This window comes from Marmota monax, unplaced genomic scaffold, assembly GCF_021218885.2.
Source record: "Marmota monax isolate L192 unplaced genomic scaffold, Marmota_monax_Labrador192_F-V1.1 WCK01_AAM20220418_F8-fsc00060, whole genome shotgun sequence".
NCBI lineage: Eukaryota > Metazoa > Chordata > Mammalia > Rodentia > Sciuridae > Marmota > Marmota monax.
Window position 1 is genome coordinate 5,872,266 of NW_026692826.1, and position 27,994 is coordinate 5,900,259.

Consider the following 27,994-nt stretch of genomic DNA (forward strand, 5'->3'; position numbering starts at 1 on the left):
GGTAGACTTACTTCAGTCTCTTGTCTCGGTTGGGTTATCAAGTTATCCCTTCATCACCTTCTCCATATTGCAATTTACGATGCAGAAAGTTACATTGGATAAGGGAAGACAAGTTGCATTTCAAAATCAAAATAAAATGATAGCTGTGATGGCACCCTGAGATGTGTCCAGCATGTCCAGTTGCCTCAAAGAGATGTTCACTCTAGACTATTCTCAAGTCAATCTTCAGGTCTGGGTTTCCTCTTAAGACTGACCTTGGATCGTGGAGGGGCTCGGATGTACCACTTGCAATCCACGGCCTCGCTGGCAGAAGCTTTGCCTTCCTTCAAAATTTGTATGGACTCCACAATTCCTTCAGGGCCGCCCATCTCAAACTCACATGCTAAATAATAAGATGCCAAACAAACACACAGAAATGGAGCTTGAATAATAAACCAAAAGTATATTTTATAGCAGAAAACAATGGCCTCTGAACATTATTAAATATCCATTTTACCAACCTGGTAAGGGTTTCAAAACTCCAAGGTCCTTAAAGTCAGGATCTTAAAAATTGAGAAAAAGACAATTAGTCCTATTCTGCATTTATTTCTAACAAAGATGTTGATTAATTTACCACCAAATCACCCAGGAATCAATCAGCCTAAAAAACATTGTAGGGGAAATTAAATGATAAAATTAAAAATTCATGTTAATATTAAATTTATATAATGTTGCATGAATATTGTTTTTCCCTCAGTACAAAAGAAGCCATTTAAAAAATCCTCCAATGCCATTCATGCATCCAATCATGAAATACAAATCTCATGTATTCCTTGCAACACCATAATCAGACAACAGACAATTTTGTAAGACACAGGTATGGGTAACTCAAGGTTTGGATCAGCTGCATAACTCTACACAGGATTCTTCTGTCTGATTCAAATGATTCTATAAATTGTTGAAACACAATTCTCACCTGAAATATTGGAAACACAACATTAAGGTTGAAAATGCAGGACACCTCTCCTCTGGCAGCTGAACTATTCTGTGTTCATCAAATCTTCATTTGGTGCCATGCGTGCTGGCTTTCAAAGTATTCCTCCGAGTTCTACTTTGTCAACTCAACATCCACCCCCCTCTTCCTCCTCTCAGTGGTCCCTGCCTGGCTTAGGCATCTGTCCTTCTCTACTCATTTATGTGTCTCAGAGGACTCTCACTTCAGTATGAGCCTCAGAAACATTGGTCTCATTCCCATTTCCTGGAATTGTTTTAAAGATAGGTTTGTAGCCCAGGAAATATAAAGGCAAGCCTGTTAAAGGATTTATGAGGAAGTATTCCTCACATTGAGATAAGACACACAGTTTTTCTGACTCACATGGTAGTCGCCTTACTTAGGAACCATTGAAATCAATCAGGGACAGTGCCCAACTTCTCAGCTGGAGAGGAGCCACTGGGAGAAGTGCTAACTGATGAGGAGCAGAATGGAGATATGGAACCTGGGTCCTTCAGGATGCCACTGAGCACCGTATTAACCTATTCTATCTTCTCTGGGCTTTTGTTTTTGTGAACCCACACACGTCTTTATACCTTAGCCACTTTGAAATGGATTTCCTTTCACCTATGGGTGGCTAATGGTGTCAATGACTATGATCTCCAGGTGGAGATACATTGTGTACAATGTAAAGATGGTGGTGAAGCAATGGGCTACTGGTATTGTAGTATAAACTCACATAGAAATCTTAGACAGTTGGAGATATTGTGGGAGGCACTGCTCAGAAATAACCCAAGAATGCAATAAGAAAAGGCACCAATCTTCTAGGTCTAGATACTGATGAGATCACATGAGTTCATACGTCCATGTGGATCTAAGTTTGCAGCTATGTGTTTCTGTGCTCACAGACAATAAACTTCTAAGGCATGCTGGCCATGTTAGTTTAATGGTCTTCATGAAGCAATGTTCTTGCTCTTGTTTGCTTTTTGTTTTGTCAAACATGATGTGAACCAATCTGTACACACCTCCGTGTGGATCTCTATGCTACAGTCTGGTTATATCAACTATTTAAACACACTTAGTTACAGAGCACTTGAAATGGAATTATAAATTTGGAATCAAGAGTTAAATTCTTGAAACTAACAAATTACTTTGTATGACTATTTTGAAGAGTTATTTTACTTTAGTGAGAAAAAAGAAAAGGAAAAAAAGAAAAAAAAAAAAAAACTGAAAGCAATTTCCAGGGAATAGAATGCTAGTTTATTCAGAAGTGAGGACATATAGATAATATAGACCATGAAATTCCCTTATGGAAGTTTTTTAATACCCTAATCCAGTACATAATTTGTTATTCTTTCAATACACATTCATTTAATATCTACCCATGCAAGAAAAAAAATGATTTCTATAAAACTACTCCTATGTGTTGATACCATTAAGGATTTTTTGGTTTTAAAGAGTCCATGCATATTTTCCTTATTTTAATATCGATTTTGTCCACCATAGATATCTAAATTTGGGGTATGCATTATATCCTTTTTACTTTTTAGAATACTGTTTAATTGCATTCATTATTAATACTCATAATCAACTATGTTATTAGAACATTTGTCTTTGTTCTAACAGCTTTCTAACAGCTGTACACGGCTGTTCCTATGATTTTTGTGAAAATGTAGCCCATATTCTATTTTCTAGTTTGAAGGCTAACATTTGTCATTTTTATGACTTATGCCAGACAATGTTGAGAGAAATGCCAGTTCTGGGAAATGAAAATTTATTTTTGTCTTTGTATTAATAGTGATAGTACTGATAGTTTTTTTTTTTTAAATAAGAAAAAAATTTGTTTTTGTAATTCCATTTATATAAACCACCAGTAATACCACAATTGTAGATGGCTTATTTGACTAGCAAAAGAATCCAAAATATTTTGAAACTGCCTAAATTCAATTTAAGAATATAAAGTTTGATTGATTGTCTGGGTTATTTTGGGGCAAAGACAAATTATTATGGACATGTACAATAAAGTTGGACTTAAAAAATAGCCTTCCATCCCCTGGATGTTTCTCAAAATCAATTCTCTACAAAACTACTTTTAAAAATGCAAGTCGGTCATGGTACTCTCTGGCTTTCCATGTCCCCTAGAATAAGACCACATCTCTTTTTGTGTCCTTGTCCATGACCACGCTGTCCCGTGACTCTGGGCCCTCTTCTACACTTCCATTCACACTGCCCATTTCTATTTCAAAGACACTCAAGATCGTTTCACCCACAGCACTTTGAACTTGCTCTTTCTTCTGTCCTCAAGCCTTTCTGCAAGTTCTGCATAGCTGAGTCTCTTTTCCTTCTTCAGTTGACATCTCAAATACTATATTCTCAGAAAGGTTTTCCTTGATGATCCTCTCCGATCTAGTGCTGTCTCTCAGATTCTATTTCCTTCCTGGTTTTTAGGATACTTTATATTTGTTTTGCTTTTGTTTACTTTTTAACCAAGCACCCATTCCCACCAGCCAATAACAAAATCGCCTGTTTCAGAGATCTTATCTCTCTTGATCCCCTCTCCTCAGGACCTGCCTCATGGTAGATGCACAGTGAATCCTATTGAATTCAGTGTAATTCGCTGTATATAGAAAAATAGTTACTTTACTCATGCTGATTTTCCTATATTTTTCTCTTCAAAAGCCAACTATTGCTTTTCCAAGGAAAAATGGGGAAGTTACTGAAATATCTTATAAGGTAAACTATTGCATTGCTTTGGCTGAGGAGCACACACAAAGAGCTGTGAGACAGATAAGGTCATTTGCAGCTGCCATTGCTAAATGCACACAGAATAAATACGAACAACAACAACAAAAAATCCCAGAACACTGCTCCCTTCCAACCAGACAATAATTCATGGATTGATGTTTTACTTTAATCAAGAGAACAGAATTGATATGTTTTCTCCAACCTTAACTTTTGTCTAAAAATGGATGGATGTACAGACATAGTTGGGCTTCCTTATTTTAGCTGATCTGGACCAATCACTGAAGGTCATCCTTAACGTGCATGCTGGACAACAAATACAAGTTATGCAGAAATATTCAGATTGCTGGCTAAATCACAAGTCTTGTGACTTTTACTAGAATTTCTGGGTTTACATTTGCATTGATGGTGCAAAAACAGTGGTAGATCAAAGTACTGGTGTCTTAGTAATGCATCAGGACAGCAGCACCAAGCCAAAGCAGCCCATGCCCTGGCACAAGACCATGCATTTTCAGGGTTAGAAAAGATAAAATATTGTATTTCAAATCTATTTGATGAGGCACAACAACTATTTTAATATCTAAAGTCTTGAATGTATGTCTTAATTTTATGTAGGATGAAACATTGATTATGAATAAGTCATGTTGCTGTAGACTGAATTGTATAATGGTTTATTTAAGATAAAGCACTTTTGTAATTGTTTTGATTGTGAACCAAATTGTTTGCTTTATTCAGGGAGCATCATTTGTGCTTAAAAGACAAAGTTATTCAGATTTGGGTATTTGGCAGACATTTTCTTGAAAATGAATAAAACTAATCTGTTGACTTTTAAGGAAAACAACTGACAATATTTGTTGCCAATAATAAAATTCAAATGAAGAAAACGTATTTGCCAGTGTGCACTTGACAGCTTCTCAACACTTAGAACAATTTTATTGAATGAGATTGTTGGTACAAGCAAACAGTATCAACAGTTGGAAGTTCTGCATCAAGTGATGAAGAATCTGCCAAGGGAATAATCCATGTCACAATCATGCATGTATAAAAGGGCATTTGAAAAGAAAAAAAAATGCATGGCTGGATTTTAATGTAACAAACACAAAATAATTCATTGATATTGTTTCACATTTCACATTTCAACTAATCTTTAGGAAAACTATCCCTTGCTGAGGTTTAGTGTAGTATAAAAGAATTAGTTACTATCTCTAAAGACGATACCAAAATACTCTTCCATTTACCAGCTATATAACTATATGAATTTGGATTTTCTTTATTTTCTTCTACCAAAACAACATATCATGCCAAATTCAAGGGATGAGCAGATGTGTGAATCCCCCTATCTTCTAAAAAGTCAGACATGAAATTTTCAAAAATGTTCCAATCAACATTTTAATATTTATTAACATCTTAATAATAATCAATGTTTTAATAAATGTTGTGTATTTTAACACATAATTGATGTATTAGTACAATTTTATATGAATTAATAGTTACCTAAAATAATCTATTTATAATAAATAATAATATAATGTAAATAATAATAAATAGACAATATGATAACTATTAAATAAGCCAGTTAGTCAAAGCCTTAAGAGAGCAAGGGGCATTGAGAGCAGCCAGCTTCAGCACTTCAGCCCTCCACACTCATCTCCATCCTGGTGCCTCTTCCTGCAGAACCTGTTGCAATCCCATAACTGTGGCCAATTCCATGCACTGATTTCAAAATTCAAAGAAGTTTCCATACAGCTAACCACAAGATAGATGGACTATCTGGAAATTACTGTTGTATTAACTGACCATGACTGAATCCTATCAGAGGTATGTTGGTTTTAAAAGTGGAAAAGACTTGGGAGCTTAACAACTTTATAAAAATTCAAATTGTTTTTAACCTAAGATTAAAGTAGCTTCAATGTTGTTTCTAGAACATTGAACAAATCACTGAATCTGTCTAGGGGTGTGTTTTTGTTTGTTTGTTTACTAGGTTAAAAGGAGGATCTTTTCGGGTTAGGCTTTTACAACCAAGAGTGCTACTCTGTCACAGAACCCAGTGCTGTTCCTGCAATATGACAACAGTTCATGAGCAAACACAGCTGCCTGAATGGGCCATGGAACTAGCTGGAACCTTTCCTGGTAAACTTCGGTTCTGATGTTTCAATGCACAGGTCAACCACCTGACATAGCAGACCCTGGAAAAGTTAGTTAATAATGTCCTCAACTGTCCACAGGACTCATTGGCTTGAATCATGTCATTTATCTTTACTATCACCCCACCCACCTTACCAACAAGCAAATGTTGAAAGCAAGATTAGGTGAAATCCTTACTCCTTACAGAGTTACCAATGTCTCTTTGTTTGGCTTTGGATAGCTGAACAGGAATTAATGATCTTTAAAGGGTTAAATATTTATCAAATAAATCCCAAGGCAAATGTGAAGGCACTAAAATTTTGCTAGTTTTTGATCTTCTTAATTTTGATATTCTTAAAATGTTATGAAGTAAACTAGCATCAATGTTTACTTGAAAAGCATTTACTGATTGGTCAAAGGAAAATAAACCCAATATTTTACAGATATTAACACATATATTATAAAGGAGAATGAAAACTTTAGAGTCAATTTATGTTTTTTAGGACATTTCTCAATTTTGTTTCTAACTACAGTCTCCTAGAAATTTTCAAAAGTATTAATAACTTTACAGTCAAAGTTTTATGAGGTACAATGTTTCTATAATATTTTATACAATTAAAAAGAATAAAATTTTAAAATATGCCTATATAATTAAAATGTTTTGTTTTAGCATTTCAATTCCTGTTATTTTAAGTTAGCAAGGTTTGTGAAAATGGTTAACATTATCACAATAATTAATATGTATGGGGTATTATGCTAATTACTTCAAATGCAGTAATCCTTTAGTCTGTGATATTATAATATGAGACATAAAACATTATGCCTAATTTCCAGATAAGGCAAACAGGCTCAGGGAGACTGAAGAGCAGCCAGAGAACACACAGCTATGGAGGGAAAAGTTTGGAATCCGCACCAGGCCGTCAGCTCCAAATTTCCTGTTGCGAATTTATAGGTGGATTCGTAAGAATAATTAATGGATTCATTAGGACATCCCCAAATTGGTAAATAAATGTGACTTTTGATGGCAGACTTGCTAATGCTCACGGTGCCCTTGGTCAACCCACCAGGTCTGTCTGGATTCTCCACGTAGCCGCTCTCTGCTTTCCCTCAAATGGAAGTGAGATGACTTGAAACCACTTTATTTAGAAATACATTGTGAAATACAATGTTTTTTTTTTGTCATGGTAAAAATCAGTTTGAAGATGATATTAGAAGTAGAATTTAAAAATACAAATATGTTTAAAATTTTTAAATTAATTATGTCAAAAATCAAGATCCACAGAAGAAAGTGGATATTTCCCATTTGTTCTACAAAAGGTTAGACTCTAAGAGAACAGACTGCCTGTGAAACAGTGAGACCTAATGTTGCCTTGGAAAATGCACAGGTACTCATTCTCAGCAGCGGGGACGGACAGGTGAGGGCTCAACAGCTGCTGATGTCCTTTCCACCCCAGAAAAAAGTGATTCTGGGAACAGTTCTTCTAGCATGTGATGTCTTTGGGTCTACAGCAAATTTGGTCAAATTTACAACCTGCAGTAAATCTATAAAGAGCGATTATTTTGTATTTGCTGATAGCAATGAGTGTGGGAAGTGAATGAAAGAGAAAAACCCCAGGGGAAATGCTCAGTCCTCTAATTTGAATGAGCACACAGATGCCCTGACTCGGGAAGTTACTCAGCTCCCCACCTATGACCTCATCTGGACCCACTCCAGTCTTATGTCTTCACCACTGGATTCTGGAGAAATTCCTTTTCTAAATCTGACCACTTGTCCCTGGACTCCCTACTCACTACTACCTCACAGCAATTATTTTCTTATCCACTCATTTTCAACTTACCTTCTGTCATCTACACCCTTTCAGTGAATAACTCTGTGTAAATTTAAATACAAAACAAAATCTCCTTTGATTTTTTCCCCATGATCTGAGCATTCTTGCCTGCCCACATTCAATTCCAGGTTACGTCACTTCCAAGTCTCCTACCCACCATTGAAAGCTCCGCAGTCTGGGAACCTAACTTCACTGAAGCGTCTCTTACACCCAAACTAACTGCACACTTCAATGACCAGCTTCCTATTTCCACTCTTATTTTTCTGTTGGCAACATGCCATGGTGGAGATTGTGCTTCACATTCAAGATTAAAAATTATGGTGTTTGTAGTTTTTGAAATCAGTTAACTAAATTCAAAGTATTGTTTTAAAAACCAAGTGCAAAAAAATCTTGACAGCCCAGTAATAAAATAGCTTGCATGATCATATTATTTTAATAATCTAATTTCATTCAACTCTAGTCTAGAAACAGCACCATTCTAGTATCAATTTCGTTCCCCAGCGTTTAAACTGCTTTTGAGTGTTTACTCTTTTCTCTAAGCATGGATGGAGTTAGTAATCACAGCTTCTCATTTTGAGTTTGTCTTCCTAATGGTTTCATTGTAGACAGAGGTTTATATAGCATGACTTATTTTTTCTAGTTTAACAAAAAATTTACTCATACCTAGATTTTAAATACTAAAACTTATGAGATTCACAGGGAAGAGTTTCTTAAGCCCTTTAAAATATTATTGATATTTTCAGGGTTTATATCATAGCTTTGTTGTGCTATCATTTGATACAGCTGTAATGTATAGTTTTTTTCACAGTGCTTATATATTCACATTTTTAAATAAATTGATACAATTATTTTGATAACATTGGTAACCAAAAGCTGGATTTGCCTGGATTGACATGAAGTAGGCTGTCACAAAGCTCACTCTTGGTGGATCGTCACAGGCAATAGTACAAATACATGGAGAGAACAAGTGTTTACTGTAAGTGATACGGAAAAGGCTTAGGTGAGAGAGAGAGAACAAATCGTCAGAGTGCACAGAGGGGCAGAAACAGAACGACAAAAGCCAGATTGGCAACAACACAACACCAAAGCTGGCCCGTGTGTGTGTCAAGGAGCTGCCGCGGAACCTCTGTTTCTTCTTCCCTTTTCCTGTCCAGGGGCATCCACGCAAGTTCTTGACTGCATGTTGGCAGTGTGCCTTCCCCCGGGTTCTCTCAGAACGTCCTCTTGCTCAGCATCCACAAGCACATTCTAGATCACACGGAACCCTAAGTAGAAGAGGTCATCTGAGCCGCCTTTCCACTAGAACTGGTTTGACAGGGCATTTGTTGCTGGCCCCACTGTGATGCTGGCTGACAGTGCATGGACACCTCCATGTCCTCATTCTCTCAACTGTCCATGTCCGCCCCTCCCAGGAGCCCTCAGCATTCACTGATGAGCACAGTGTGTCGGAGGAGAGGGAATGCAGACCACACAGGGCTTCAGAGCTGAGGCCGTGGCCGCTGGACGGGACTGGGTCTGAGCTCCAGGCCGTGGAGAGGGACAGCAGTGACCCTCCACGCAAGCAGTGAGTGTCCAGGAAGAACCAATTGCACTGGTGTGGGCCCAGCCTGCAGGCCTGGCCCAGGCTGTGGAGAGGACAGTACTCCAGCTCCAACAGGGCCGACAGTGGCGAGGCACCGCAGGTGAGTGTGAGTGTGTATGAGTGTGTGACAGCATGCCACCACCCCCACACCGTCCTCTTCCATCTGCTTACATCCCTGTAACCTCAATAAATTATGAAACCAAGAGACAAAGCATTTTTTAGGGCAAACTGTGTCTTCTCAATATTATTTTAAAAGGATGCCTTCTAGGTTACAGCTACATAAATACACGAAGGACACAACAAACCTGTAAAAAGGACACAACAAACCTGTAAAATCCAGGCAAATGTAGCCTCAAGACCAGATCTTTCCTGCTTCCAGTCACTCTGAGGAGCCTCAGCCCTTCTAAACAGAGTTGGAGCTGCCTCTGATGACCACGTCAGGAGCACCCACTGCCACTGCCATTGGCAAGGACGCTGGAGTTTCCTGCCAGGCACCAGTGGCTCCCAGAGGCCAGTGGAGCCATCATGGAACTTGGAGAGAAGAGCAGATGCAGAATGCCAAGTGCCACCACTGCCAATAGACTGGCCAAGGAGCATGCACAAGGCTCTCCTGCTAAATCCTGGAGAGGCTCCTCGGGGTGTGATCAGCACGCGTGTTCATCCGTCTGGATGAGGACACAAGTTGCCACAGTTTGTATCTCAAAGTCCAGCGGCTCTAGATCTTTCTTTCTGGGGCTCTGATGGAACCCAGGGCCTCCAGCCTGCTAAGCACATGGTCTACACTGAGCCACTCCTCAGCTCCCTGGCTTTTTATATCACAGCTTCTAAGGTAAGACTCTTTACCAAGGTCAGAATCGTGGAGTTCTGTTCATCTCTCTGTTCTTCAAACCCACAAAGTCCAGACACTTGTTTTTGGTAAAAGCTACACATGACATACTGATGTAGAAAGGTCGAAATAAGTAGGACATAAATACACCAAACAATAAGAAAAAAGAAAAAATATATATATATAACCAGATTATGTTAAACAAAATGGACTTAATGGCCAAACCAAAGCATATAATGGAAATATAAGTCAAATGCTTCTCTTCTTGAAGAACAATTCACCAAAAAGTTTTAATATGCTGAGCCTATATCTAAGATTCTCCCATTGAGATAGTTTCACCTTCTAAGGCTTTAATTGCTACTCTTCTAAAAATCTGGGGTTTGAAATATCAACCTGGGTTGGTACAAAGCAGAGCACTTGCAAATATCAACTAGGAAGTGAATGAGACTTAGCTTTGCCCCAGTACACAGTGCTGTGTAAATGGAGATTATCTGTTGCATGTGTGATTCAGAATTTGAGCTCCTTTGTGATAGATGGATTCAATAATCTTAGTTGAAACTACTTGAGATATTAATTCTTCTATATGAGCATTATCCCAAAACCAAATGCTACTATTGTAACCTCACTGGCTAATTTATATTCTGCACTTATTTCATTAGACCTTACTTATTTTTTAGTGTTAATGAGTAGTTCCCTTTACTTTTTCAACATCTGAGATTGGCTAGAGAATTATTGCAGAAAATTGATAACATGGTTCTTAATGTCTTTTTATAGATATCCAAATAATGTTAAATGCCCAGATACTTACTTTTCTTTTAAAATAAAGCAACAAATCTAGATACAAAAAGCCCTTTTGTGACCATTTAGCCCCAAACTTATACACATATTGTGGATAATTGTAATATTAGGTTAATCAATAGATATGACGCAGTTTTAAAAGCCTGAATCTGATGTCAGGTTGGCCAACAAGGAGGGCCTTCCTTGATGCATGTGTGCATTCTGCAATAGCAGCAAATTTGCTTCATTTAGGTTTGAAGAAGTAAAGGCTTGCTGAAGAATCCAGAGTCCTGCCACCTCCAATTCTTGGATTTCTTTTCATCCACTCTTGCTTGTTTTTCCAAATATTACCGTATGAATTGGTGTCTGAAACAAGTATTCCTAATGAGTAGGCTAGTGAAAAACAGAAGTGATCCACTTGGGGAACTAATGTTGGGCTTTGCTTTGATAAAGTTTAGATGACAGTCCTTGAATCCCTCTGCTATGGAGAAAAAAAACATCATTTCTACAATGTAGGGCTTCTGTCATAGGAGATTAGAGAGAATGTCAAACCCCAGAGCTTCAGGCAGAAATTGGCTGCCGGGGTCACTCTGATTCCCAAACCTGTCATCTCATGAGGATTGGAAGAAGTTAAGAACACATCCTGTCTGTATCAATGCAACAGTAAATGTGCACTGAAATAGAAGTTTTAGAACTTTGAATTGTGCTATATAATTTCTTCTCATTAGTATGTTTTTTTAAAAGTGTAATTTTGAAAACAACATTGCATCATAAAAGGATTTTAAAATGGTTTACTGGCTCTTGGATTGCATTTTAAGACCCAGCTGCTTATTGAGACACATGCTTAATCTGTGGTCTCTGTGCTCATTTCTCTGTCATTCAAATGCAAAACACCAAAGGTGATTTCATTAAGAGGTGTGAGGCTGCCCCAAAGTAATGGTGGAAAGCCTTGTAAATCATTATCATAATTTTTGCTTCTGTTATGTTAGCAGGAAAGAGTAGGTCTCTCTTATTTAATCAGAGTGAGATTGATGAGATGTCTTCAGCTTTATTCCTTAGATTTTTCATTTTTATCAATCATCAGCCTTCTCCTGATTACTCATGCTAGAAACTTCAAAATCAAACTCACTGGACTCATTCCTCACATTTTCCTTTCATCAGCAAGATACCAACAACTTTCAGTTACTCTTTGAAAAACCCTCCCTCATTTTCTGTACCACTGTGGGCTTCTTGGTCCTGGCCGTCATCATCTGAGGGCACTGGAATCCTAACATCCTGCTTGATCTCATCCCTTCCTGGGCCAGTGCTTGGCACTTGCCTTCCTGACTTTTGGGTCTAAGCATCTCTCTCTGCCCACTCACAGTGACAGTGCCACTTGCTCAGGTGATCTGGACCCATAGAAATCTCTGAGCATTCATTCTGCCAATAATTCCCCAGTCATATTGACTATGGAAGATTCCAACGTAGAGGTTTCCCTCAACTTGGAAACTCTCCTGATTCCATTTTCCCAAGGAAGCTGTTCACCAGCCACAATGCTATCTGCCAAACCCTAACTGTCCTTTTCTGTAGCTCTTTTTTTTATGTTTTGCCACAAAAAATCATCTTTCATTTATCTTACTAACTTTATTTTGCTAAACTTATACAAAATAAATGATGAAAATATTTCATGGAACAACAAGGAAAGAAATTGATCAATGAATCCATGAATTTGGCTCCTGAAATTCTTGTTTTGAGTCTCAGTGCCCATCTCCTGGCTCTCTCCATTTACTCCTGTGCTTCTGCCACTGGCTAGAAGACTCCCAGTTCAAGAGTGGCGGGAACTAAGCAGGCCGATCTGAGCAGACAAGTAATAATACTGAGAGCGCTGGTATCGCAGGGTGATTCGGGCTTCAGATTATAGTTGCAAGGACAAGTTTGACACCTTTATGAGGAATCACAGTAGGTGAAACTTGACTGGATGATGTTTTCATAGTGAAATCACAATATGAAATATATATAGCTATTTTAAGGAATGCAAGAGAAAAAAAAACAAAGATCATAAAAAATCAAAGAATTTGCCCAAAGTCACAAAATTAGCAAGGAGGAGGCAGTATTAGCACCTGTCTCCTTGACTGCAAGGCTGTGCATGGTGCATCCAGTTCCACCCTTCAAGCATCCGATATGGGCAGCAGCTTCATAGACTGTCCAGCCCCACGTGTCCATCTGGATGTTTATTTGCCACTTCAAAATTGGGAACTCTAAAACTTACATTACCATCTTTCCTCCGTTTTTCCTCCCACCTTGGTCAATGTCATCATGAGTTTGAAGTTAGCCAAGCTCCCAACTCAGAGGCATTTTGTTTGACTTCTCTCTCACCCTCACTACCATAACTCATATTTCATTCACCACAACTGTCATGAGAATTCTTCTCTTAAAAACCTTCTCCCTACATTACTTTTGAATCTCTTTCCCCTCGCATTCCTCTAGTGACACTCAGGGCCAATCAGTGCCCACCCTGCCTTTCTGACTTCAGAAGCTGGGCTTTCCAAGCAGGCCTTTGGTGCTGCCCACTTCTTCAGAAAGATTTTCTTGCTCCCATACGTGAAGAACAGAGCTTGAATTTCTTAAGGGTCATTTTAAGATGAATCATTCCAGACCCATTCTTCAAGTTTCTCGTAAAGTCAACAACCAGTCAGAATAAGCTCCCTCCTTCATCATGCACGACAAATTCTGTGCCACAAAACTGTCTTTGGCTAAAGAGAGGCTAAAGTGTCCTGGAGGGAGTGCTCATCCCCAGGCACACATATGGTGACCTTGTGGCACTTTTAAAGCCTCTCTCAAGTAATTTTCCCATCAGAGTTCACCAGCACCTCTCTGAAGAAGGCTTTCTTCCAGAAGACTCCCAAGAAGCACAGTACAAGGGACCATTCTCTTAGATCCTAACTGACCATTGGCTTAAAGTTTAAGGCTTTATGTGCTTATGTTGGCTCCTTTGCTACAAAGTATGCTTGCCGAGGACAAGACAGACTCTATTAAGAAAAACTTGTGGGCTAGGGCTATAGGTCAGTGGCAGAGTGCTGGCCTATCATGTGTGAAGCACTGGGTTTGACCCTTAACACCATATAAAAGCAAACAAATAAAATAAAGGCACTCTGTCCAACTACAGACACAAAATAAAATAAAATTTTAAAAAAATTAAAAAAGGAAAAGCTTATATTGAATTCCACTAAACTTAACTGGCTTTATATTACTCGGGAGATAGTTCTACTTTAATACCATTATCTTCATAAAATCCAAATAGGAACTGTAAACTGGTGAGCTTTCCAGGATTCTTAACTCACTCATTGGAAATATGTTAAATAATAAATAATTCACAACTAAATATCCTATTAATAGACTATTAATTCTCAGATGTCAGTGTGCCTGTGTCCCTGGATGAGTGTGTCAGGGCTCAGCATGGGCTACAATCTCAAGGACTCTGTTCCAGTAGGGCTGGATTAGGTGGTACCTTAGCATCCAGTGCCTAGGGACACATTTTAGTATTATGTAATTAAATCTCTTTGCAGTCCCTAGAACGTTTATTTAAATACTCAGACTATTTCAAAAGCAACTTTAATTGTTAGGGTAAAGAGTATCACTAGCTTGAGGGAAGGTGGTGAAATCGAGGCCACTAAGGGAGGCACTTTAAACTCTGCCTTCCTGGTCTAGCCAATGAAGCATGCATTTGTCTCGCAGAGAAGGTTAGAGACTGCGTTTCCTTCCTGTCTACCTGGAGGCAGTCTGTGGTCATGGCTCAGGGTACACTCTAAGGACAGGTTGCCAGGGCCGGTGGGTGTCTACTTCAGGCCTTGCAGCAACAGCCTGAGTCCCTGGTGAGTTTCCTGCCCTCCTGCAGCCCTGCTTCCTCCTCACAAAGGGACTAACAGTTACACTTCTATCACAGCATTGCCCAGGGGACTCCATGGATCAGTGTCTGTAGAAAATAACTTAGAACAATTCCCAGCAATTTTACAAATAAAACAGTATTTATCCATGTGATAAATTAGCTAACATTGTGTGTGTGTGTGTGTGTACCCACCATGTAATACCAGAATTCATTAATTACCTAGAAGCTTGGCGACATCCTTGGAAGTCAACCTACTTTAATCTCCATGTGCATGTCAAAAACTTAAAGACTACAAAGGTCACTTGAGTCACCAATGTCACAGAGCCTAGAAGAAATCCACCTCATTCAACATGCCTGGAAATCCAAGTTCTTGTGTGGTCTTCAGGTGCTGGTACACACAGCGTATCCCTCAGGAATGGCGCTGGGGGTCTCAGAAGTAGAACGTGACCTACCCCTGTTTGCTGAGTCTTAAGAAAAGCCCTTCAAGTAACAACAGCTGGAGACAGTGTTTTACACCATCCAACTAAATGTGGTTATCTTGTGACTCAAATCTCCTACCCAAACACAACATTTAGAAATATGTAAACTTCAAGTATATATTCAAGTGTGTTGATTCAAAATCCAAATCTTCTGCTTCATCCACACTTTACCTCTACATGTTCTTTGCTAGCAAAAGCATAATATTTATTTTACCACAGTTATGTGAATCTGTCACATGTGTACATAGGTGTGTGTGCTTCCAGACACAGTAAATAAACCATATTGGTACCTAGACTTTTAAATCATGTAATTGAATTGTAGTTACCAAAAGCAAAATATGATCTGGAAATATGAGACAAGGTGAGAAAAACTTAACGATTGCTCTCCCAATTCATATATTTGAGGCAAACAACTTTGAGAACAGGAACATCAAAACAGAAACACAAGTAATTCACATTCATAGCTCACAGTAAGTGGTTTCAAAGAAGGGGAAGGTAGAGTTAGATTTTCAATATCCAAATCTTATATATGTTTTTATGAATAAAAACTTTAATAAAAGAGTAAGAAAAAGTCTAAAATGGGATAGAAATTGCCAAGAACCTAGAATCCTCCAAATCTCATGCAAACCCATTTAATGAGCTTTGATAACAGAATTCAATACCATGTTTTGTATCTCAATTTAGCAATTGATAAAAAATGAATACAAAGAATGAGAAATAAGAAAATTAAGTACTGCTATCAAGTTGGTAGTAGTAACAATTGATACTCTCAACTGAAGTCAATTGAAGACAGAGATGCAAATGAGTTCAACCTTTTCTCCACCAATTCCGTTTCTGGGGCTACATCTTAGAGTAGTGAAATAAATAGATGCAGAGATGGTTTAGGTACCATCTTTCTAATATTTGGTGTTAGGACTTCAAATACATGTGGCAGAAGGCAAAGTGTGGGGTCCAAGCAAGGCTAGAAGTCTAACAAGGGAGAGCCACCCTCTGTGAATCTGGAATCAGCAATGCACCACCACTTGTGTGGGATGAACTGAGGGAGCCCATTTCCCACCCTACCCTCAGAGGAAATAACAAATAAACAAAGAAGGAAGAAAAGAAATATGCCTTGCTGAGCAGTGCGGGATGAAAATTTGCATGAGAAGTTTCAATGAACTTTTCATGCCAGTAGATTTGCAGCCCAAATAAACATTACCTGGATTATCAAAATACCTTAGACCACATATTTAAGTTCCAAGGGTTGTGAAGGGATAGTTTCGGGTCAAATCCTATGCACCTATTTTCTGCAAGAATATAACTTTATTCTAGGAACCCAGCAGTTTCCACAATTTTCTCAAAAACATGAGATTGTTTATATTCAAAAGTAAACTACAGAAGAGAAAAAGACCTTGAGGATAAGCTATGAAAACCCAGCAGACAGGGGCTTGTGAGGCTCCAGGTAACACAACTGCCACTTACAGGTTATACAATCACTATGTTCATAGTATCTGAAGAAATTACAAACGAGGTTAAAAGTATCTGCAGGAAACAGGAAACCATCAAAAAGAATCCGATACTTGGAAAAAAAAAATCAGGTCAGTAAATCACAATAACTGAAATTGCCAACTGAATACATGGATTGACAGCAGATTAGAATTAATGCGCTGGAAGTCATCAGAAGAAATTCTCCATGAATAGTACAAAGAGATAATGTGAGGGAAATGTAAGAGAAGTTAAAAGAGGACAGAGTAAGGGATGATGGTCTTATCGGATTTCTAGGAAAAAAAAGTTGGTGGGGGGGCATGAGATAAAAAGGGATAATGACTGAGTTTCAAACTGTTAAGAAAGAGAAAATCCAAAGAAAAAGCCCTGTCTCTCAAGGAGCAGTAATCGGATGGATACCTGAGTTCCCTGGGATCCATAAGGCTCCAGACTGATCATTCAGCTGAGAGGAAGTAGGTACCGTTTTGGACTTCAGCACCTGAGCTAAGCCCTTGCAAGAATGAAAAAAAAAAGGATGGTTTCAGGCTTCCTGTGCAGAGTCTGTTTCCACTGAGGGAATTTCTGAAGGATGTAGTTCAGGCAGAAGCAAGAGACACTCAGAGCCCAGTCATAGATGCAATAAGGAATAGAGAATATGCACAAATGTCCACTGGCTGAAAAAGTCAGTCATGATACAATGAAAGTAACATATAAATGAGGAGAAGGTAATTTGAGATACAAAATCTTTAAGTTTCTTTTGTTTTCCAAGGAAAATATCAAGGCAGATTTTGTGAAGATAATTGCATGTTGTGATGCTTGGCTAACCACTATTAGGAGAGGAAAAGTGATTTAATTCCAGAAGTAAATAGAGGTAGAAAGTGTATAAGAAAACAAATAATCAAAAGAAACAGGAAACAAAAAAAAAACAGTAATAAAAGAATAGAGAAAAGCAAGATATGAAAGAGCTTGGCTGATCTCAACCTGGCTGTTTGAATACGGAGGAACTAAATGCACCCCTGAAAAATGAAGATGGAAAGATGGGATGAGAGCAGTACAGATGCAGCCCTGTTGAAAGATGGGCAACGTGGGGGTAAATTCTGGGAGTAAGTTTCAGAATCGAAAAAAACCTGAATTCAGAGAGACCCTGGTGTGCCAATTGTCATAAGGGTAAAAGTCGATCTCAAGAAAAAAACATTACTAGATACAAATTGAGTCACTTCAAAACTGCAAAAGATTCAAGTCACTGAGGAGATAGAAGAATTTTAAGTGTATATGATCAATAACATAATAAAATGTTTCTGGAATCCAAGAAAAATAAAAGTATACCAACCTTAGGGACAGATTTTGTCACAGACAAAAACAAAAAAAAAAAGATGCTACTTACTGCAACAATCACTATACAATTACTGCATACACAATTTGTTTGATGCTGCTGAAGTCAGACTTGCAAGGATATTTTCAGCCTTAAATTCATGTGGTGAAGGGCGGAGGTGCTCAAATTCCTCCAGCAGCATCTATCTGGGGGATCTACTTTTTGATCATTCGTGTCAATATAGCTGGAATCTGCACATTAAGGACATGAAATGAATCCTTGCTCCACACCCTTCACACCTTGCTTCACACACACCAAACTCAAAGCCTGAGAGGTAGCAAATACGGTATTAAGCAGATAATAAGAACAGCCTCATGATAAGGGAGATTTCTTAAGTCACAAAATGAAAGATAAAATAGCATCAAATTAACATCAGGAACTTTTCATCTTCCAAAGACACCGTGAAGAGCATGAAAGGATGAGCCACTGGCTGAGGAACCCACATGGTGTTCCTCACAGAGGAAATCTATGTCTGCAGAATGCAACACAAGCGAACATGTGACTGTAGTCCTATGCGACTCCGTGAAGCAGCCAACAGCAGGACTGAAGCACTGGGCTTCACAAAGGCAGGGACAGGGGCCCCTGCCCACCCTGAGAGCAGCAGGCAAGCCTTCTACTTTCTTTAGGGGCAATTTGGTTAGGATCTGAGGCCAGAAGTCCTTGGGAAAACTTTCAGCCGTGGTTGGGAGAACACATAAGACAACTACAAGGTTTGGAAGGCTCAGACCAGGTTTGATTCAAGGGACAGAGGTCATTCAAAATTGCAAGAAGCCAAGATATATTTTTGTATCACATTAGAGCTATATAACTTAAACAGTTCAAATTTATAAGCTCCTCTAAAACATTTTGGAGAGGCTTTTTGGATAGTCCTTTAATGTTCATTTAATTTACATCAGAACACTGAAAGTAAGACAAATGAGTTTTATTTTTTATGTTTTAGAAAAGACAAACAATAAATGTGTGCAGATTACTTTGATATGGGAACTCACTGTGACACACCTTGGTTTAGAGCAACTAAACCAGGAGATTCACGTGTGGAAAATACATCAAAGAAAAATCAACCATAGGTGTTGGCAACAGGTCCACCTTGGCCCCTGGAGCCCTACCTCCACTAGTTTGTTCTGCATGCCAGTGTGGCCAGCTCACAAGGCCATGGCGAACTTGCGGTTTTTCTGTTCCTGCTTGTCCGTCTGAGACATATGTATCCCACGGGAATGCCTTGACCTTTTCTGGTCTGATGGACTTATTGTTAAGGGAGGTTTCGGTACCTGACAATAATAGATGTTGAAACTAAATTTCTCCCCCCTCCCTCCTGCTTTTGGGTAGTTTTCCACTTCTGCTGCTTGGGGTATAAAAAAAGGCGTGTTAGCAATAAAGATTATTATTGACTCCTGGATGAAGAACCTTGGTGTCCTGTGTGTCTTTTAACCTCGCCGTCCCTCGCCGGACTCGGCTCCCTTGGCCGGACGCGGCAATTGGAGGTCCCACCGAGATCCGGAAAGCAGGGGTAAGCGGACGGGGCTCACCTTCTAAGAAAGAAGGGGGAGGATTGGTTTAAAGATATTTTAAAGAGACAGGGTACGTACCATGGGTAACTCAACAGCGAAGGTTCGTCTGGCCAACGAACTGAAAGAGCTGTTAAATACACAAGGAACAGGAATAAAAACTAAGACTGCAACCGAATTCGTTGAAATTATTGCCCAGGCTTGTCCTTGGTTTCTGACAGGAGGATTTCTTAATAATAGTGACTGGGACCTGGTGAGGCATGACCTTCAGAAATTATTGAGGGACCGGGGCTCGGACAGTGTCCCAGTTGCCACCTTTTCCTTATGGAGGTTGGTAAAGGATGCTTTATTAACAGATAAAGTAAAGATCAAGGATCAGCTTGCTGAATGTGAACAGGCCCTTAATCAGGTGCAGGAAGAGCAAATGGCAGAATCCTTAAAGGATGAGGGTCCCCTTGAGGACTCGGGCTCGGAGGGTAGGAAACGCCTCCAGATTTCTAAGCCCAAAAATGATCCTGAGGACCTCAGTTCTCTCTCTGAGGAAGAGGAGGGATTAGAAAGGGAGATAGAGGAACTAGAACATCGCCTTAAAAGGGCAAATGTGAGGGTGCCTAGGGCCCCCTCAGTTGCCGCACCTCCTCCCTATAATCCTGATTGGAATGAGGACGCCCCTACTAGACGGGCGGGGGTCCACTGGGGTTCTAGAGCGGCTCAGGTTTTTCCAATGATTGAAAACGCCGATGCTGATGGACAGCCGGCCAGAGCCCATGTCCCCCTAGCCTTCAAGGACATAAAACAGCTTAAGGAGGCGGTCATTAACTATGGACCTCATGCCCCTTTCACATTGACCCTCTTCGAGTCTTTCTCAGCCAGTCAACTGATACCTAATGATTGGCAGCAACTTTGCAGGGCTGTGTTATCTGGAGGGGATTTCTTATTGTGGAAAAGTGAATATCATGAAAGGTGCCGCGAGCTGGCTCAGATTAACCTGAATGCGGGCCATCAACGGCGAAATGCTGAAATGTTGACAGGAACTGGGCAGTATGCCACCATAGGCCAACAAATTAATTACGACCCAGGTGTTTATGCTCAAATAGCCTCAGCTGCAGTTCATGCCTGGAAAGCCCTGCCCATTTCTAAGACTGAAGCAAAAATTTCCAAGATCTCTCAAGGACCCTCTGAACCTTATTCAGACTTTATAGCCCGCCTAATGCAGGCTGCTGGAAAAATATTCCCTAATCTAGAACAGGCTATGCCACTTATTAGACAACTGGCATATGAAAACGCTAACACTTACTGCCAAAATGCTATTAAGTCCTCCTGGGCCAAAAGTATAGATGACATGATTCGAGCATGCAAAGATATAGATGGGCCTCATATTACTGGTCAGGTTTTGGCTGCTGCCCTTAAGACTGGAATGCAAAAAGCTGATAACAGGGGAACCCGCTCTAAGGGGTGTTTTAAGTGTGGGAAAGAGGGACATATAAGGAGAAACTGCCCGGAAAGGAGCGAGGGTGCTGGCAGAGGGATGCCTAAATTTGTCCTAGATGTCATAAAGGAAATCATTGGAGCAGTGAGTGCAGGTCAAAATTTGACATCCAGGGTAACCCAATACCGTCGGGAAACGGGAGCAGGGGCCCGCCCCGGGCCCCGGAAGCCAAAGTGTACGGGGCAGTGCAGGGACAGAACAGTGCCCCAGGGAGTGGGCGTCTCCGCCGCCTCCCACTGACCAACCCCTTTCTATCTGGGAACTCCCCAGGGGAACACCAGGAAGCGCAGGACTGGACCTCAGTTCCACCTCCCGAGCGGTATTAACTCCCCAAATGGGACCTCAGACGCTGCCTACTGGGGTTTTTGGACCCCTGCCAGAGAGGACGGTGGGACTAGTGTTGGGACGAGGTAGCGCAACTCAGTGGGGCTTGAAGATTCTTACGGGGGTTGTTGATGCTGATTATCAGGGAGAGATAAAAATAGTAGTAGAAGCTACCCAAGGAATTGTTATTCTTCCCCCCGGGGAGCGTATAGCTCAATTGCTGCTGCTACCCTTAGCTTCCATTCCTGGGCACACCCTCCGTGGGTCCCAGGGCAACGGCAGCTTTGGCTCCACTGGAACTCCCCAGGCCTTTTGGGTAGCTCATTTGGATTCGCGTCCCAACCTGACCATTGAGATACAGGACAAGGCTTTCAAGGGAATACTAGATACGGGGGCGGATGTCTCTGTCATTTCTGAAAAACAATGGCCACCTGCCTGGCCCCTCCAGAGTCCCTCAGCCCTATTACAGGGGATAGGACAGACCTGACCAAAAAGAAGTGCCTCCTTTTTAAAATGGAGAGATGGTGAAGGACATAGTGGCCATTTCCAGCCTTATGTAGTGACTGGACTCCCCACGAACTTTTGGGGGAGGGACTTGCTTCATCAAATGGGGGCTATTCTCACTACCCAGACTTTGAAAGGAAATAATGACTTTGTTAATGATGTAATGCTAGACATGGGATGGATCCCTGGAAGGGGACTAGGAAAGAGACATGAGGGCAGAATATCACCCGTGGATCCAGCAGAACAGGTTACCCGGCGGGGAAGAGACCGGAGAGGACTGGGAAATTTATCCTAGGGGCCACTGAAGTGCGGCCACCTCCACTGTCCATTACTTGGTTATCAGATGACCCTGTGTGGGTAGAACAGTGGCCCCTAACTAAGGACAAATTACAGGCCGCTTCCTTATTAGTTCAAGACCAGCTTAAGTTAGGACATGTGGTGCCCTCTACCTCCCCTTGGAATACCCCTATTTTTGTTATACAAAAGGGGTCTGGGAAGTGGAGACTTCTTCAGGACCTACGAGCTATTAATAAAACTATGCAACCCATGGGACCCTTACAACCAGGGCTACCCTTTCCTACTGCGATCCCAAAGGATTGGCATCTTATTGTTATAGATTTAAAAGATTGTTTCTTCTCTATCCCCTTAGACCCACGAGACCGAAAGTGTTTTGCTTTTTCCTTGCCTTCCACAAACTTTAGGGAACCTTACCAACGGTATGAATGGACTGTCCTACCTCAAGGGATGACTAATAGTCCTACAATGTGCCAATATTTTGTAGCTGAGGTTTTGCGACCCTTTCGACAGCAGTTCCCACAGCTCTACCTCATTCATTATATGGATGACATCTTACTGGCAGGGCCCAAGAAAGAAAGGCTTCTTCAATCTTATGAAGTCCTCCAATCCCTTCTAAAAGGGGCAGGGCTGGTCATAGCACCCGAAAAGGTGCAGTTTCAACACCCTTACAATTATTTGGGATATATCATTAATAACATAGGAATCTTTCCCCAGAGACCCCAGTTCCAGATAAATCAACTCAAAACTTTACATCAGTGGCAGACATTCCTCGGAGAAATACAGTGGCTGCGCCTGTCCTTTCATATTCCAACTGGAGAGCTCAAACCCCTGTATGACCTCTTGCGAGGAGATCCTTCTCCTACGTCGTGTAGAGTACCTACACCAGAAGCCTTACGAGCACTGAGGCTAATAGAAGAGGCTCTGCAGGACATGCAGATTACGCAGATAGATTATTCTCTGCCCTTGTCATTTATAGTTCTACCTTCTAAAATTACTCCCACAGGAGTGTTCTGGCAAACGGGTCCCATTTATTGGGTCCACTTGCCGGCTTCTAACCCCCGGGTATTGACTCCCTTTTATGAGCTAGTTATTAACTTAATTTGGAAGGCTAAATATTTGGGTGATGCATTGTTTGGAAAAACCTTTGACATACTTATTCAACCTTACACTCAAGATATGATACACAAGTTACAACAAGAACATGACCTTTGGTGTCTTTTCCTGTGCATCTTCAAGGGTCAGATTGATAATCACTTCCCTAAACATAGACTTTTGGAGGGCTTTAAAAGGTGTCCCATTATCTTCCCAAAGATTATGAAAAGGGAACCTATTCCAAAGGCCCAAACTGTATATACAGATGGGGCCAAAAATGGATTTGCTGTCGTTTTTGATGGATCTCAAATTCTCCGACAACCTGTGTCAGGTCAGTCGGCCCAAAAGGCAGAAGTTGAAGCTTTAATCATAGCTCTCAAAGTCTATAGTTCTATTCCTCTTAATGTGTATACTGACAGCTTGTATGTAGCCAATCTGGCTCTAGTCATAGAAACAGCATCATATATTGGAAAGCAATCCACCATCACAGAACAACTACAGGTAGTTCAGCTTCTCATTTGGGCTAGACGAGATCCTTTATACATTGGCCACATCCGAAGCCATTCAGGGCTCCCTGGACCTTTGTCAGAGGGCAACGCAAAAGCAGACGCTGCTACTCATGCTGTTGGCCTTTCCTGTGTGACGACCGAATATGATAAGGCCTTACAATTCCATAACAAATTTCATTTAAATGCACAGTCTTTACGCTTCCACACAGGATGTTCACGAGACCAAGCTTTACAGATTGTCTCATTATGTCCAACCTGTGCACCATTTATTCATTCTCCTTCCCTTGGAGTTAATCCAAGAGGACTACAACCTAATGATGTCTGGCAAACTGATGTTACACACTTCCCTAGCTTTGGTAAGCTCTCCTTTATACATGTTTCCACTGACACATATTCTGGCTTCATTTTTGCCACCTTACATACTGGAGAGAAGGCTAAGGATGTAATCAGTCATCTTCTAAAAGCCTTTTCCTCCATGGGCACCCCACGATGCCTCAAAACCGATAATGGTCCCGCATATGTAAGTCAGGCGGTTCAACGGTTTTGCACCCAATGGGAAATTAATCATAAGACTGGAATCCCTTATAATCCACAGGGACAAGCTATCGTGGAACGAGCCCATCAACATTTAAAAACTTATTTACAAAAAACAAAAGAGGGGGAGATATACCGGAATTGTCAGGGACCACAAGCACTTCTAAGCATAACCTTATTTACTTTAAATTTTTTACTCACTGACACTGGAGGGCGCACGGCTGCACAACGCCACTTTTCCCCTCCCACTGTACAAGATGCTCAAATAAGGTGGAAAGATTTATCCACTGGAAAGTGGCAACCCCCGGCTCCACTCTTAGCTAGAGTGAGGGGAGCTGTATGTGTTTTTCCCCCAGGAACTGAGAAGCCCATTTGGATCCCGGAGCGCTGCACCAGACCGGTGAATGAAAATTCAAGACAAAATGAAGTTCCCAAGATGGCTGATCCTGCCGTTGTTGTTCTCACCCCTTCAAGTGAGTGCCGAGACACACCTCATGAGCTGGACCCCTCTTGTGGCATTCCTTCTGGACAGGTTTGCTGAAGGAGGGCTTGACCCCCCACCTGGGAATATTCATGAATATCTTTTTGGAGCCCCTTGTGAGTGTAAGGGAGGGCCCCGGCACTCGGCCCCCTCTGGTTATATCCAGAGCATTGATTGTGGGACTAAAGTAGCCTACATGGCGGCTGAACTCAATGAAAACATCGGAGGATTTAAACAACCAAAATGGGTATGTGTTAATAAGCCCGGACTTGTTGTCCCTAATCCGACCAAGACTCTTGGAAGCTGTTCCGCCACTTGTCATTACACCCCGGCAATGCACATCTCCTGTTATACATCGGCCTCAATTTGTGTTAATAATCAAGGAAAACAGTATTTTGAGGCCATCCTAACTAACACTCGTGGAGAATGGGGGACCACTTATAATTATATTCCTTTTCTTGGTGACCGGGGAGGGGAAGGCATCACGACTCGGTTAACGGAGGCGGGATGTGAGGGCGTCGTGGGTAAACCTTCCTGCTGGCCCATGCAGGCCCCTATCGGAATCTCTGACGGAGGGGGACCCACTGATGCTATCAAACACCTTCAGGTGATTAAGCTTTTAAAGCCGGAGATCCCTAAGCCTACATACCACCCCTTGATATTGCCCAAATCCCAGTTTCCTGATTTAGATGCCAATACATTAGATATCCTAGAAACCACCTTTTCTTTACTTAACAGTTCCAACCCTACCCTTGCTGGTGATTGCTGGCTCTGCATGACGGCAGGTGCAGTCATGCCATTGGCGGTTCCCATCAATTATACCATTGATGATGACAACACATGTCAATCTGGGCTGCCCTTTAAGGTGCAGCCTCTAGGTGGTTTTATGTCATGCCTTCTAGGCATGATGCAAAATAATACCTATGATGTTGATGTTGGAGTCTCTTCCTTTGGAAACTGCTCATTAATAAAGAATTACTCCTCACCTACTCCACCCATTTGTCCCCCTAATGGTACAGTCTTTATGTGTGGTGGAAATTTAGCTTTTCCCAGGCTCCCAACAAATTGGACTGGTGGTTGCGTTCTGGCATTACTGCTTCCTGATATCACGATTATCTCAGGAGATGAACCCCTACCCATTCCTAGCCTAGACATCTTAGTTAGAAGACACAAGAGAGCTGTGCAGGCCTTACCACTCCTTGTTGGCCTTGGAATAACCGCTGCTGTGGGTACAGGCACGGCAGGATTGGGTACGGCTATACATTCTTACCGCCGCCTATCTCAACAGCTTATAGATGATGTGCAAACCCTGTCGGGAACCATTAAAGACTTACAAGACCAGATAGACTCTCTAGCAGAAGTAGTTCTTCAGAATAGGCGGGGTTTAGACTTGCTTACTGCCAATCAAGGGGGAATTTGTTTAGCCCTTGGGGAGAGGTGCTGTTTTTATGCTAACAAGTCTGGCATAGTTCGCACAAAAATTAAACAACTCCAAGAAGACCTAGAAAAAAGGAGGAGGGAATTATTTGAGAACCCTCTCTGGACTGGACTTAATGGATTTTTGCCTTATCTTCTTCCCTTATTGGGACCATTGTTAGGCCTCCTTCTAGTAGTGGCAATAGGACCCTGCATTGTAAATAAGATAGTACAATTCATTAAGGATCAAATTAATATCTTAGCCTCTAAGCCAATACAGGTTCACTATCAACGCTTGAAGATGGATGATCGCCTCTCTGAGATATACTTCAGACCTATCCGAAGATGAGTGTCCTCCTTAAAAGAAGAACTCCTGCCATATCTTTTCTCTATGCATACCTCTCCCTCTTGCTTTCCTGTACTAGGATCTTTGCTGTCTAATCTCTCGGTCCAATCACATCTGCCATTCGGCGGTGACGGTCATGGGTCCCGTAGGTGGAGACGGTTAAGCGTTTACCGCAATAATGTCTTGATAGGTCATAACACCTTGAGCTGATCTTGTAGTACCCAGTGACGGGCAACTTTCACGCTTGCTGTGTGACCTAAGCCAGGGAATCGGGGCCTTCCCAGAGACGGGTAAGCATCGCAAGGGCTGTGAACGACCTAAGACAGGGGCTACTTGATTCCCACTGGCATGCAAAAAACAAAAGCGGGGGACTTGTTGGCAACAGGTCCACCTTGGCCCCTGGAGCCCTACCTCCACTAGTTTGTTCTGCATGCCAGTGTGGCCAGCTCACAAGGCCATGGCGAACTTGCGGTTTTTCTGTTCCTGCTTGTCCGTCTGAGACATATGTATCCCACGGGAATGCCTTGACCTTTTCTGGTCTGATGGACTTATTGTTAAGGGAGGTTTCGGTACCTGACAATAATAGATGTTGAAACTAAATTTCTCCCCCCTCCCTCCTGCTTTTGGGTAGTTTTCCACTTCTGCTGCTTGGGGTATAAAAAAAGGCGTGTTAGCAATAAAGATTATTATTGACTCCTGGATGAAGAACCTTGGTGTCCTGTGTGTCTTTTAACCTCGCCGTCCCTCGCCGGACTCGGCTCCCTTGGCCGGACGCGGCACATAGGAAACACTGCCTGCACTCCCCTTCACCATCCTTACCTAGCCACACAGGCGGACTCTGCCCTCTCCACCAAGCCCATCCATCCACTCTCCTGCTGTAGAGCTGCCTCTTAGCCACAGCTTTGAAAATGCGTAGGATGGATTTTGGTTAATTTTATACACCTCCTCCACTGAGCCACTGGGAGCACTCCACATTTGGCCTGAGGTTCACGTGGGTGTGTCTGTGAGGGTGTTCCTGGAGGAGATCAACATTTGAACTAGTAGACAGAAAAGCAGAGGCCCTCTCCAGTGTGGTGAGCTCATCCAGCAATGCAAGACCTGAACAGAGCCAAAGGAATAAGAGGGACACCTGCTGTTTGATTGCTTGAGCTAGCACCCAGCCTCTCCCATTGGACTCAGACTGAACAACCCAATTTCATGGATCTTAAGCCGGCCAGCTTTTATACTAGAATATACCATTGGCTTTTCTAGGTGTCTAGCTTTCAGACTGCAGATCTTGGACCTCTCAGCCTCTGAAATTGTGAGATGTAATTGTGCAAGCCAATTCCCCATGACAAGTCCTTTCTACAAGTAGACAGATAATCTTCTATTTAGAACCCTGACTAACACAGATGGTAAAGTGGCCTCCAGGATCTGCCCCTGCATCTCTCTTCTGCTCACCTGTTGCCTGGGAAACAGCCCTACATC

At 41.4% G+C, this 27,994-nt stretch overlaps 1 protein-coding gene across 5 annotated transcripts in view; it reads right to left on the minus strand.

The window, feature by feature from the left end:
* Positions 1-27,994, minus strand: part of Neto1 (neuropilin and tolloid like 1) — a 113,313-nt gene that overhangs the window by 40,026 nt on the left and 45,293 nt on the right. For 3 of the 5 annotated variants that reach the window (XM_046448554.2, XM_046448555.2, XM_058580684.1), the window contains exons 5-6: positions 501-542; positions 255-421 (exon numbers count right to left, since the gene is read on the minus strand). The exons of 1 other annotated variant lie outside the window; for it this stretch is intronic. In XM_046448554.2, coding sequence (XP_046304510.1) covers positions 255-421; positions 501-542 — 209 coding nt within the window. The remainder of the gene's footprint in view (positions 1-254; positions 422-500; positions 543-27,994) is intronic. One more of the 5 variants, XM_046448556.2, reaches the window with a different exon arrangement.